Source organism: Diabrotica undecimpunctata, chromosome 7 (genome assembly GCF_040954645.1).
Source record: "Diabrotica undecimpunctata isolate CICGRU chromosome 7, icDiaUnde3, whole genome shotgun sequence".
In the NCBI taxonomy this organism is placed as follows: Eukaryota; Metazoa; Arthropoda; class Insecta; order Coleoptera; family Chrysomelidae; genus Diabrotica; species Diabrotica undecimpunctata.
Window position 1 is genome coordinate 148,044,210 of NC_092809.1, and position 14,058 is coordinate 148,058,267.

At 38.3% G+C, this 14,058-nt stretch overlaps 1 protein-coding gene across 4 annotated transcripts in view; it reads right to left on the reverse strand.

Moving 5' to 3' along the window:
- Nucleotides 1–10,178: 10,178 nt before the first annotated feature.
- The window catches only part of cib (thymosin beta cib), a 102,341-nt gene continuing 98,461 nt past the window's right edge, over nt 10,179–14,058 (reverse strand). For 2 of the 4 annotated variants that reach the window (XM_072538521.1, XM_072538520.1), the window contains 2 exons: nt 12,462–12,575; nt 10,179–10,722 (listed from right to left, as the gene is read on the reverse strand). In XM_072538521.1, the coding sequence (XP_072394622.1) occupies nt 10,583–10,722; nt 12,462–12,575 (254 nt within the window). In that variant the 3' untranslated portion in view covers nt 10,179–10,582. The remainder of the gene's footprint in view (nt 10,723–12,461; nt 12,576–14,058) is intronic. The other 2 variants (XM_072538523.1, XM_072538522.1) reach the window with 1 other exon arrangement.

The following is a 14,058-nucleotide window of genomic DNA, read 5'->3' on the forward strand; positions in this document are numbered from 1 at the left end:
AACCAAAATCTTGTAAAATCTTAAACAGTGCAAGAGGAAAGAACAAGATGAGTGCTAATTACTTTGTATACAATAAGTCCTCGAAGAAAAGAGTCCGTGTGTGTAAAAAGACGTTTTTAGATACATTCAGAATCAATCCCAATCGTTTGCTGGGTGTTCTAACCAGAAACTTTAACACCGGTGATCTACCACAAGAAAAAAGAACAACGCGGAAAAGTGCAAATGAAATAGCATCTGATGTTTTTGATTGCCTAATGAAATTGAACATTCCTGAAACTGTGAAAACTATCCGCCTTGCCTCCGACGGATGTGGAGGGCAAAATAAAAATTATTTTATGAGTATGATAGCGTTTTGACTGTTGAAAAAAGCTCCTGCAACTGTGGAAAGAGCCGAGTTTGTGTTTCCTATAGTGGGCCATTATTTTCTCCCATCCGATCGGGTATTTGGTAGAATCGACAAGGAGATCAGAAGAAAACTAGTGATCATTGAACCAGCTGAATACGTTGAAGTTTTTTCTCACTATGGAACTGTGATTCCACTGTATGGCTTAAACTATGATTGGAAATCAAACTTCGACGTGGTGCGACCTCCTGCCCAGTGGCACTTCCACTTCAATGCTTCGAAAAGGTTTCACTTCAAACGAAGTTCTAAGGGTAACGATGTTCTTATCAAAGGAGAGGTTTAGATCAGATTTTTGCCAATACAAGGAAATTTGTAAGAAGGGAAGTAATTTTCAAGGTATAAATGATCCTCAGCTCATTGCTACAAAAACAGGGAAAGTTTCCGAGCTAAAAGCCACAGATGTGAGGAAGTTACTGAAAAAACATTTCGGGGAAGATTGGAGGTCTGTAGACACTCTTGAATATTACAAAAGGATCGTAGAAGGTGGTCAGTTGGCAGCTGACGACAACCAAAACAATTGACGACATTTTCCAGCACCTCACTGAAGAAGACGGCTTAGTAATCTAACCAGTCGATTTTTTTGCATTTCTATAAACAAAATGAAAAATATAAAAATTGCACTTTAATTTTTATTTATAAATTAAGAATTTAATATATTAATATAAATAGCTCAAACTTATGCAAAAAAATTCTTTTCTTCATACTTAGTTTCAAATCCATATAAATCAGCTACAGTTTGTTTCAAAACAAGATAGATCCACAATATTGGTTGCAAAACCAGATACATTTAAAGTTGGTTTCGAAACCAGGTAGATCCAAAATTTTTTTTTCCAAAAACTAATTATGGATCAAAAGTGAAAACACAGTCAAGGATGTAATCATCTACGACCAATTTGTATAAAATATTTAAAAAATAAATAAATAGAAAACAAGCTAGTTATAAGTTTTTCCTTCTTCCTGAACAATTTGTAAAAAGTGGCTTACCTGGTTTTGAAACTAGACGGCTCATTTATCCGATTTTTTATGTTGTAGTATTTATTAAATCATTATGTTCAGTATTAATTCTTTGTCAACCATTTTCCATCCACTCCTGAATGTAGTTCTCTCCTAATTGCTTTCATCTTTCTCTATATTGCGCCAATCTAATCCACTGTTTGCCTGCCACTGTTCTTATGTCATCTACCCATCTTTTTTGAGGTCTTCCCATGCATCTTGTTGTTGTCCTTGGTCTCCATTCTAGAATTCTCCGTGTCCATCTGTTGTCATTATATCGGGCTACGTGACCTGCTCAGCGCCATTTCATTTTTGAGATTTTTTCCACAATATCCCTAATCTTCGTTCTATGTCTTATCTCGGTGTTTCTATTCTTGTCTCTTAGTGATATTCCAAGCATGATTCTGTTACGTAAAAATATGAGTCATAGTTTTTAACCTTTAAAACATGTTTTTATTCTAATATGTTGTAGAGATTACGAGAGGCCTCGATTTACCTGAGCGACCTTCCAGAACCAGTGCGAGGGAAATCCAGTTTGCCTTTACCGTTTCGCCATCGAAGGTTTTGGATTTTTCGAGATAACGGCACTGGTATATAATAACGGAACTTTATTTGGAAGGGACAGTTAATTCGGACGACGCGCTCGCGATAAAATGTTACGTTCGCTTTTTAATAAATTATGTATGTTTAGTGAAAATAAATAAATATCAGTCATTGTACTTTTTAATGAATTAAGATAAGAACAAGACATTATAAATTAAAGACTTAACAATTAATAAATTCACAACAAATGGTGTCAGAGTGAGATCGAACATAAATTAGACTTATAATAATAATACAAGTGAATATAAAATAATTGTGAAAATGGCTACGATTTATGAGCTGACAGTGACTAATTTAAGAAGACATCTCGAAGACAGAGAATTAGCTTTTACCGGAAAAAAGGCTGAGTTAGTCCAACGACTAAAGAACGCTTTGCTAGAAGAAGGACTAGATCCAGAGACTTATATATTTGAAGATGCTGTCATCTCGTCGATTTCGAAATTAGAGAACAAAGTATCCGGCAACATCGCTTCTTTAGAAAGCAAAGTTTCTAACGAGATTTCTTCTCTGGAAAGCAAAGTTTCTGCTAACATCTCTAAAGTCACTTCAGAGATATCTGCTCTTGACGATAGAGTGTCTTCGTTAAAAAACCAAGTTGCTGCCGATATGTTGGCCTTCGAAGAAAAGATTAAAGAGATGGAAAGGAAGATGGAGGAAACAGGGACAGCAGAGAGAGGAAACAATCCAATTACAGTGGAGACAAAAGAAGAAGAGACGAAATGTAAGTTGGAAACACGGCCGAAATTTGAAGGAAGTGGAGGTTCTGTCCATGTGAAAGTCCCAACTTTCGATGGAAAATCGTCATGGAACAACTACATGAAACAGTTCGAATCAGCCGCAAGAGCAAATGGATGGTCTGAAAAAGAAAAGGCGGTAAACCTGACTATCGCTCTTCGAGGAGATGCCTTAGATGTGCTTCAGACCATAGCAGTAGAGGAGACCGATGATTTCGAACAACTGAAGAAGAGGTTAAATATGCGATATGGCCACGAACATTTGGAGCATGTATATCAGTCGCAGCTTAAAAATCGTAGACAGAAGAAAGATGAGGCTCTTCAAGAATATGAGGTAGATATTGCCAGATTAGTACGATATGCTTATCCAACAGCTCCCGAAGACATGATGGAAAAATTGGCCGTTCAAACGTTTATTGATGGTCTTCGTGATCATGAAATGCAGAGAACACTACGATTAGCTCGTCACAAGACGCTGGTTGATGTCTTATCCGCCGCCCTCGAATACGAGTCAGCTACGCAGGCCTCTGGCGGGTACAGTAAAGTTAGGACTGTAAAAGAGGAAGGAGATGAAGATAAACTTGACCAGCTCGTTAATATGATGAAAAGCATGACATACAAGAAAACGAAGACCATCAGATGCTGGAATTGTGGCGAAATAGGACACGTACGAAGCTCCTGTAAGCACCCTAGGTACGACGCAAATCAAGAAACTCACCATCAGGAAAACTAGAACGGGTCAGCCTTAGGGGGGCAGCTTCGACCCAGAACTTTTCCAAAGACCCTCTCATACTAATAGCTTCTTTGAAATGTCGTGAAGATAGTGTATATGTAGATGGAGACATAAATGGTAAAAAGCATACGTTGTTGGTGGATACCGGAGCGACCAGAACCATTATACGCCCGACAGTTATAAACAGCCGAAAGAAACTGTTACCAACGAGGTTACGACTTCGGACCGCTACAGGTGAAAATGCCAACATTCATGGAGAAATCCAGGTACAATTGGGAATTGGAGCAGAAAAGTTCGTCCATACTGTTATAGTTGCTGACATCGAAGAGGATGTTATATTAGGAATGGACGTAATGAATATGCATGGATTCCAATTGGATTTTAAGAATAAGGTAATCAAAGTTGGCAACGAGGAGGTATTTCTCCATCCACATAATGACAACACTGTGCAAGCAGCCATTACAGAAGATACAGTCGTGCCTGCGAGAAGCGAAACGATCATAGTAGCGCGGCTACAGGGATTTGTGGACGAAGGGAGACCTGTTATGATGGAGCCTTGGAACCACGACGATGAGGTTGGCCGTGGAATCATAATTGGAAAGGAATTGGTGACTTCGGCTAAGGAAATTCCTGTGAGACTTATCAATGTCAACGACTACCCAGTGACCATAAAGAAAGAGACAAAAGTAGGAACTTGTGTACCTGTGACATCCATAATCCGTCAGGCGACAACATCTGATAATTCCAACGATAAATTCGACCAAATGGTTGCAGTTGCAGGACAGTCTCTAAATCAGATGGAGAAAAGGAAATTAAGGGAATTTCTTCGGCAGTATCGTGATATTTTCGTACCGAAAGGAGGAAAGACGGGAAGAACTACGGTTGTTAAGCATAAAATTGATACTGGTAATGCTAAGCCAATTCGTCAAACAGCTCGACGATTACCACAGGCGAAAAGAGAGGAAGCTGAAACGATTGTTCAGGAAATGAAGAAAGACGGGGTGATAGAACCTTCTACGAGCCCATGGGTCTCTCCGGTGGTCCTGGTTAAGAAGAAAGACGGAACGACGAGGTTCTGTGTGGATTACCGTTTGCTGAACAACGTTACCAAGAAAGATAGTTATCCTCTGCCTCGGATCGATGACACATTGGACACATTGGCTGGAAGTAAATTGTTTTCTACTTTAGATTTGAAGTCTGGATACTGGCAGGTAGAAATGGACCCAGTCGATAAAGAAAAGACAGCCTTCACCACAGGATCTGGATTGTGGCAATTCAACGTTATGCCATTTGGACTTTGTAATGCTCCTGCGACATTTGAGAGGCTTATGGAAAATGTGTTGAGAGGGTTATCTTGGAAAACATGCCTGGTTTATTTAGATGACATAATCGTCTTGGGGGAGACATTCGAAGATCATTTGAGGAATTTAGAAAACGTTTTTAATCGACTTAAAGCTGCCCAATTGATGCTAAACCCCAAGAAGTGCCAGCTATTTCAAGGTAAAGTCAATTATCTGGGTCATATAGTCAGTAAAGAAGGAGTGGCCGTGGATAAGGGAAAAATCGATTCCATTAAGGAATGGCCAAAACCAACTGACAAACATCAAGTGAGAAGTTTTCTTGGACTATGTACTTACTACCGGAGGTTTATTAAGAAGTTTGCAGATATCGCTAAGCCATTAACGCGACTTACAGAGGAAGCAAGAGAATACCGCTGGGATATAGACTGCCAAAATGCCTTTGAAACGTTGAAAAAGCATTTAATAACCGCACCAATTTTGGGGTATCCACTGCCAGAAGGAGAGTTCATCTTAGATACGGATGCAAGTAACGTGGGAATTGGAGGAGTGCTGTCTCAGATTCAAGGAGGACAGGAACGAGTCCTCGGATATTTTAGTAAAGTCCTTTCAAAACCTGAGCGGAATTATTGCGTCACGAGAAGAGAACTTCTAGCAGTAGTTAAATCAGTAGAGCACTTCTACCAATACCTCTATGGCAGAAAGTTTCTAATCCGAACCGACCATGCCGCCCTTAAGTGGTTGATGCAGTTTAAGAATCCAGAGGGTCAGATAGCCAGGTGGATCGAACGACTCCAAGAATACGATTTTAAGATTGAGCACCGGGCCGGAGTTAGCCACAGAAACGCTGATTCTCTTTCCAGAAGGCCATGCCCAGCAGAGTGTTCCCACTGCAACAAAACGGAATCCAAGGAAGCAGCAGTGCTAAGAACGACGATGGTCAACGACGACTGGACGCCTACTAAGATAAGGGAAGAACAAGAGAGAGATCCAGTTATACAGAAAATCCGAAAATGGAAAGAGGAAAACCGTCGACCACCTTGGCAGGAAATATCAAACCTATGCTCAGTAGTTAAGACGTATTGGGCCCAGTGGGACTCATTTATCATCGAAGATGGCTTGCTCAAACGAGTCCTGGAAAATGATGACGGTTCAGAGAAGAGAAGACAGTTGGTGATCCCAAAGAGCAGAATAGCCGAAGTACTTCGTCAGTTACACGACAGTCCATCGGGAGGGCATTTTGGTGTAAGGAAAACCCTTCAGCGAATTCGGGAACGGTTTTATTGGATGAACAGTTCCGACGACGTAAAAGACTGGTGTAAGAAATGTACTATTTGTGCTACGAGTAACGGGCCTCACCGGAAAAGGAGAGCTCCTATGAGACAATATAATGTTGGAAGCCCGTTTGAAAGAATAGCTTTGGACATTGCAGGGCCATTTCCAGAAAGTGAAAATGGGGGCAAGTACATGTTGGTAGTAATGGATTACTTCACTAAGTGGGTCGAGATTTACGCACTTCCAGACCAGAAGGCCGCCACCGTTGCAGATAAGTTGATCCAAGAATATATCAGCCGATTTGGAGTGCCTTTGGAGATCCATAGTGACCAAGGCAGGAACTTCGAAAGTGATCTATTCCAAGGAATATGTGATAGACTAGGCATGAAGAAAACAAGAACTACCGCGTATCATCCGCAATCGGATGGTATGGTAGAACGAATGAATAGGACAGTTGGCAAGTATTTGACAAAGATGGTGTCCGATCATCAGCGAGACTGGGACCAATACCTTCCGTTCTTCACAATGGCCTACAGATCTGCTGTTAACGAATCAACGGGCCAGACACCAGCCAGAGTCCTATTCGGACGCGAAATGCGACTACCTTGTGATCTAGAATTTGGGTGTCGACCTGGAGAAGATGTAGCAGGTGAAGATTATGTGATCGAATTACGAAGAAGAATGGACGATGTACATGAGTTGGTCCGTTCCCACCTTCAGATCGCTAGCGACCGAATGAAGAAACGGTACGATACACAAGCCGAAAAGGGTTGCTTTAAGAAGAACGACAAAGTATGGCTGTATAATCCCAAGAAGCGAAAAGGTTGTTCTCCCAAATTGCAGCAGTTTTGGGAAGGTCCATACCTCATCATGGAGAAGATCAACGATGTCATCTACCGAATAAGCAAGATTCCGAGGGGAAAACCGATGATAGTACACCATAACCGGTTGGCATCTTTCGAAGGTGACCACGACGTAGATGAAGAAGTGGAAGTAAACCAAGTCCAAGATGTGTCTGACCTCACGTTTGAGGAATTCATGGGTGCCTATGGAGGTACCGGTAAAGCGAGACATGGTGTTACCACTGAAGAAAAGCAAGATCTACTCGCGCTCCCCGATGACTACTCGCTGGCCCTTACCATCCCGGCCAGTATCAAAGACGCACCAGGGTTGGCATCCGTCTTTCGAAGGAAGTTTGGTCGAGTTGCAGAACTTCAATGCCAAGTGCCAGCTCCCGGTAAAACCTTGAAACTCCAAGATGCATCACGTTACCTTTTCTACCTGGTAACAAAAGACACTGCCCGTGACCAACCTACCTACCGAGATGTATGGGAAGCCTTACTTCAATTGAGAGGGCACGTACTAGAGTCCGACGTGCAAAAGTTAGCCATGCCAAAGTTGGAGTGCCGCCAATTAGATTGGAGAGTTATCCGAAATATGGTGGAGGAGATCTTTAAAGACACCGAAGTCCAGGTGTTAGTCTGTTGCAATCCGCATAGTTACTGGTGCGGAGAGAAAACCGTCCCTTGTCATTTTTATACAACTGGAAGTTGTAAAAGAGGGTCCAGTTGCCGATACCAGCATACCGTTCCAGTTCTAGTCCCAACAAGGTTCCAGGAGGAACCATCTTTTGAGAGGGGGGCAATGTTACGTAAAAATATGAGTCATAGTTTTTAACCTTTAAAACATGTTTTTATTCTAATATGTTGTAGAGATTACGAGAGGCCTCGATTTACCTGAGCGACCTTCCAGAACCAGTGCGAGGGAAATCCAGTTTGCCTTTACCGTTTCGCCATCGAAGGTTTTGGATTTTTCGAGATAACGGCACTGGTATATAATAACGGAACTTTATTTGGAAGGGACAGTTAATTCGGACGACGCGCTCGCGATAAAATGTTACGTTCGCTTTTTAATAAATTATGTATGTTTAGTGAAAATAAATAAATATCAGTCATTGTGCTTTTTAATGAATTAAGATAAGAACAAGACATTATAAATTAAAGACTTAACAATTAATAAATTCACAACAATTCGTTCCATTGCTCTTTGCGTTGTTTCTAATTTTTTAGCAGATTTTTTGGTAAGGGCTACTGTCTCCAAGCCGGAAGTACAAACTGGTAGTATGCATGTGTTATACACCTTTTTCTTTAAGTTTACAGGAATGGAGGTGTTTTTCAAGATATATGCTAATTTGCCGAAAGCGCCCCATGCCAGTTGTGTTCTTCTTTTAATTTCAGCATCTTGATTTGGTTTTCCTAGTTTGATACCATGACCTAGATATACATAATGTTCAACATTTTCTATGGTATGATTTTGTATTGTTATATTTGTCTGGTCTCGGCTCAGTATTTTTGTTTTGCTGTAGTTCATTTTTAAGCCTACCGCTCCTGAAACTGCATTTAATTGTTGTAACATATCATTTAGTTCTTGGATATTATCGGCTATTAAAACTATGTCATCTGCGAATCGCAAGTGGTTTAAGTCGAGATACCCTTATTGTTCCATTCTAGTTTCTTAAAAATCTTCTAGAGCAAGGGTAAATAGTTTGGGAGAGATGGTGTCTCCTTGTCTTACTCCCCATTGTAGTCTTATGGGATTAGTTTTTGTGCTTTCGTCCAGCTTTATCTGCATGGTGACATTTTCATATATGTTTTTAATTATGTTAGTGTATCTTGAATCTATACGTGCATTTTCTAGAGATTCAAGCACTGCCCATAATTCTATGGAATCGAATGCTTTATGGAAATCGACGAACGCCATATGAATTGGAACATTATACTCGGTGCATTTTTCTATCAGTGTTCTTACGGTGTGCAAGTGGTCTATGGTACTAAAATGTTTTCTGAATCCAGCCTGCTAGATAGGTTGATAGAAATCGAGCTTATGTGTTAGACGGTTGGTTATGCTTTTAGTTACTAATTTATACATATGTGAGAGCAAGGATATTGGTCGGTAATTCTCGATGTTTGCTTTGTCTCCTTTCTTGAATAGTAAAATGACTTCGGAGTTGTACCATTCTTGAGGAATCTTTCCTTCATCAATTACTTTATTAAATAAAATATTTAATACCTGTTCTATTTTTCTTCCACCGATTTTCAACATTTCGACTGTAATTTTATCCTCTCCCGGACATTTATTCGTTTTTAGTTGATTTAGGGCCATTCTTATTTCATAGTCGGTTATGTCCGATATTTCTTCTGAGCCGTTGTTAATTATTGTTCGTTCAGTACGTCGTTGTTGTGGTTATGTATTTGCCGAGTATAATTTAGTGCAGAATTTTTCAATGGCCTCGCTTATTTCCTTTCTGTCTCGGACGGTGACGTTTTTCTCATTTTTTATTTCTATGATTTTTCTTGTGCCGTTTGAGTTTTTTTTGCTTTGAGTACTTTCATATTGCAGTTATCTTGTATTATATTTTTTATTAGATTGTTAGTATAGTTTCTATGATCGTTCCTAATTTCTTTCTTCACGTTTTTGTTTAAACTTTTGAAGCTGTCCGAAGTTCGATCTGTTCTGTTTCGTCTTTCTTTTAGTAATTTAATTGTATTAGGTTGAAGTTTAGATGTTTTGGCTGTTTTCGTGTTTGAGCATATTTTCTTAACCGATGTTGTTACAGTTACTTTTATTTTATTGGCTAGTCCGTTTATATCTATTTGTCTACGTGTCTCTACTGATTTTAGTCTTGTGCTTATGTCTTTTTGGTTTTCCGTTTGTTTTTGAAATAGGACATCGGTGGTTGGGTATCGTTCTTGTTTAATAAGTTTGTTTCGTTCTACTCTCGTCTGTATTTTAATATTCGCTTTAACCAATCTATGGTCACTTCCGGTATAGAATTTGTTTAGTACTGCCCGTCGGTGCATATGTTTTTGTTATTGGAGAGTATATAGTCTATTTCGTTCTTAGTTTTCTTGTCTGGGCTGATCCATGTCATTAATTAGCATGAAGATTCTTATAAATACTGTTTATATTCTATTTGTTTGTCTTGTACTTTTTTAAGGTTAATATAAAGCAGCGAGTACTTTATTTTTCTTTATTATGTTTTGTATTGTTTTGATTCTTTACCTAAATCTTCAAAGTACTCTTTCCAGCTTCAACTGTTGATAATTTATTATAATAATTTTGGGTAATAAAAACAAATGTATTTTTAGATCATTTATTGAAGCACCATAATTCATGCAAAATTAATTTCTTTTTTAAACTAGATCTAGTGATATAATGTCTAAACAGAATAAGTACAAATGATTACAATATCAAAGAAATAAAAAGCTAGATTATTTATAAAACAACAACAATTTTCTTTATAAAACTGCGTTAAAATTTTGGATCATTGATGTCTTTGGGAAAATCCACGATTGTAAATGTTTATTTTTTTTTGTAATATTGAAAAAATGGTTGGTGATTATTGTTGTTTAATAAAAATTCTCGAAACTGTATCTGACCTTAAATAGTTATCTTACAATATAAATAGGTATCAAATATTATATAAAAGTATAAAATAATACAAAAATTGGCATTGAGTTGAGCCCCAGGAATAAAACTTATCTTAAGCGCTCTTTTCCTGGTCGATAATTTCCTTAGTTGGTAAGGGGTTCTTTTCCAAAGTTTCTGCGTGTCTCAGTTTGGAGTTGTCGAAATTTTCAATGCCAGAGATAAGGTTTCTTTGTCCTTTTTCCTGTTCGATAACTAAAAATTAAAACCAAAATACGTAATTAGTAAAATTGAAGTGTATAATAAGATCATTTAAATTGTAAAATTGTCGGTAGAAATATCAAAATAAATAAAATCAAACACTTTAACAATTATGGTTTAGTAACTCCTACAAGAGCCATGCGACCTCGTACTCGAGCTGTGCGACCACTTCACGCTCGATCTTGGTCGCTAATTCTAAGTGAAAAACATGACCGAGTGAACTAAGGATGGCTCAAATTCGGGTATCAGATGACACCCAGGTTTCATTAACATTCTCCAGGCATGCGGGGTTCTGGGGATAGTGACCATCCATTCGCTAGCTAGTGGGACAATTATTGGTCAGGGGCAAGCATAAAAAGCAAACAAGAAACATGAACAACGCAACTTCAGTCATCCGGAAATTTTTGAAACTGAATTCCGTTGAAGACCATATTTCCGAACATGAAGAGAAACTACCGAGAAGTATCTAGGAAAAGCTTTAAATATATCTTGAGGCAAGCCCCGATCCAGGTATATTCCGCTTTATAGCATTCAACGTTGCTTTTCGATTTCTAGCCTTCACTGTTCTCCATTTTCCCATAGGTCTTCCTCGAGGTTCGTTTCTCGTACCTGTTTGTGGATACTCCCTCGACAGCTTTATCTAGGTCCTCTCTTTCGCGTTCCATGTGGTTTCAATTTTAAAATGTTTCAGTAGTCGTTCCTCAACCATTCTCTGTATGTGACTAAATACTTTGTTTACATATCTTCTGTTAGTGTATGTTTTTTACCCATGATCTCCCTAGCTTATGTGAACGTTTGTCTCTTTCTCTCGCATCGATTGTTAAGCTCATTGTCGTCAAAAATTCATTTTGATTGTATCAAGCATTTCCTCTATTGTATTCTTAATTTGTCAGATTTCCGAGTGCGTAATTGTACTTTCTAATATATTATCCTATATTTTCGGGGGTGGTGGTAATAAATATTAAGAAATAATAAGTTTGGGTTAGTCTTCTTCTTCTTCGTGTGCCTCATCCTTTTTAAGGATATTGGCGATCATCACGGCTCATTTTATTCTGTCTGCAGTAGTTCTGAAGAGTTCTAGTAGTGTTTTCCCACTCCACTGCTTTAAATTTTTCAACCAGGACGCGCGTCGTCTTTTCGGTCCTCTTCCTCCTTTCACTTTTCCTTGTATAACCAATCGCATCAACTTATAATCTCCATTTCTTAGTATGTGACAAAAGTAGCCCCTTTTTCTTTCCTTCATAATGTTGAGTACTTCTTCTTCTTTTTTCATTTTTCTTGTTCCGTGTTGTGTTCATGATCTTTTCCACATTCTTCGATAACACTATATCTCAAGGTGTCTCACCGAATCCTGTACACTTCATCTGTGTACAATTGGCAAAGTGGACCAGAGCAACAGAAACATATTGTTGAATATCTGAAACAGGTCTTTTTAGAACGTGAGCTCCAAGACAAGAGTAGCTCCGAAACTGATGAAAGGCTTTTTTAGAAGTCTAGATATTTTGGAATAAAACAGTTGTAGGGAATACACACACACTATCTATAGGTCGCAGTGCATACAGATCTACGATACCAAAGGATCAACATATACAAGGAAATTTTTTTTTGTTCTATATAAATTATTTCTACAAATATTTATAACAATTTTACAATATTTAATTTTATTGCTGAAACGCTTAAAAAGTGTTAGTGCCTTAGTTAATTTGTATTGTTTAATATCGATATCAACAAACCTGCTTTATCGGGAAGAACTACTTTTTCCTCTGTTTCTGTATGCTTCATTGTAGTCTTATCGAAATGTTCGACGCCATTAAGTAGTGTCTGGTGTGTTTTTTCTTGTTGTACAGCTGCCAGGCAAAGCAAAAATCATGCAAAATTAAATCATAACAATAATGTTAGCAAAATCATAAGCCAATAACATGAAACGCATATAAACAGTTATAAAAAGCACAAAAACATAAAGGCAATAATACATTTATCATACAAAAAGCAGAGTAAAACAAATACAAGCAGAGTTTCAATTATGTATAGATACAATTTTGGAAATAAAAATTAAAACAATCATTTCTACAGATTTAAATAATTGACGGAAACAAATATAGAAAAAACAAAATTACACACGGGAAATGGTAGAAAGATCTAGCTGAAAAGATCCCGGCGATCTTTGAATGTTTAATAAAATATGTCATATTATGTCTCTCTACAATAAATCTATTTTTAGGGAAAATATATTAACAAAGTGTCATTTTAATAGTGAAAGAAATAAAGATGTCTAATATGTATAACTAAAACAAAAGTACAAAGGAAATGACCAAGACCATGTTGATACGAACGGGAACCAATAGTGGAGATTGTAGTCCCAGAAGACGAAGATTGATTTTGTACCATGATCCTCTACCTAACAAATAGGTAAAATGGCGGCGAAAATTAAAATCACCAAAAAAGTTGATTTTTTAATTTTAAGATTAAGGAAATTTCACGCTTTTACTTTTTCTATTTTTCTTAAGATGGTAGTACTGTTTTATGATATTATGTAATACCGGGGATACCGAGAGATGAAGTTATCGAGGCGTAAAATAAGATGAAAAATGGTAAGGCAGTAAGACCTCTGGAGGTTTGGAAGGCCCTAAGAGGGAAATGGGTTGATGTCCAATGCATGGAGACAGTATGATTGTATAAAGATAAAGAAAATTCACGACTGTAAGAGCTATAGAGGGATAAAGTTAATGTCGCACACAATAAAAATTTGGGAGAGAACTGTAGAGCGAAGATTAAGGAGAGAGACATAGATAGAAGAAGAACAGTTTGGGTTTACGCCAGGAAGGAGGACAACGGATGCCTCTTGTTTGTTTTGAGACAGTTGATAGAGAAATTTGTTTAAACTTGTTATGGATGTAGCGACAGCGAAAGTAAGCGAGGGGGCTCCTTGGTCAATGATCTTTGCTGTTGATATCGTGTTAGTAGAGTCGTGTTGGAGAAGGGCCATTGAAGAAAGCCCTTAGGGTTAGCAGATCGAAAAAGGAGGAAGAATGTGGTTGGGAGGAAGAGGAATAGTTGGGGACCTAGAATTGCTTGGAGAAAAACTAGGACGAGTAGGAGAATTACTTTATAGAAATAGAGAAATACTTTTGCTCCTACATAACGGAAAATAGGACACTAGATCAAGAAATTGCCACAGGATACAGGCTGGTTGGATTAACTGGAAGCGAATGAGTACGGCGGTGACGATACGCTGGATGGTTCTCGTGAAACTACGAGAAACGGTGTAAGTCTTTTGAGTGTGCAACGAGTATGCTGACTTTACGAAGAGACCGGTCTGTTTACTCAAGG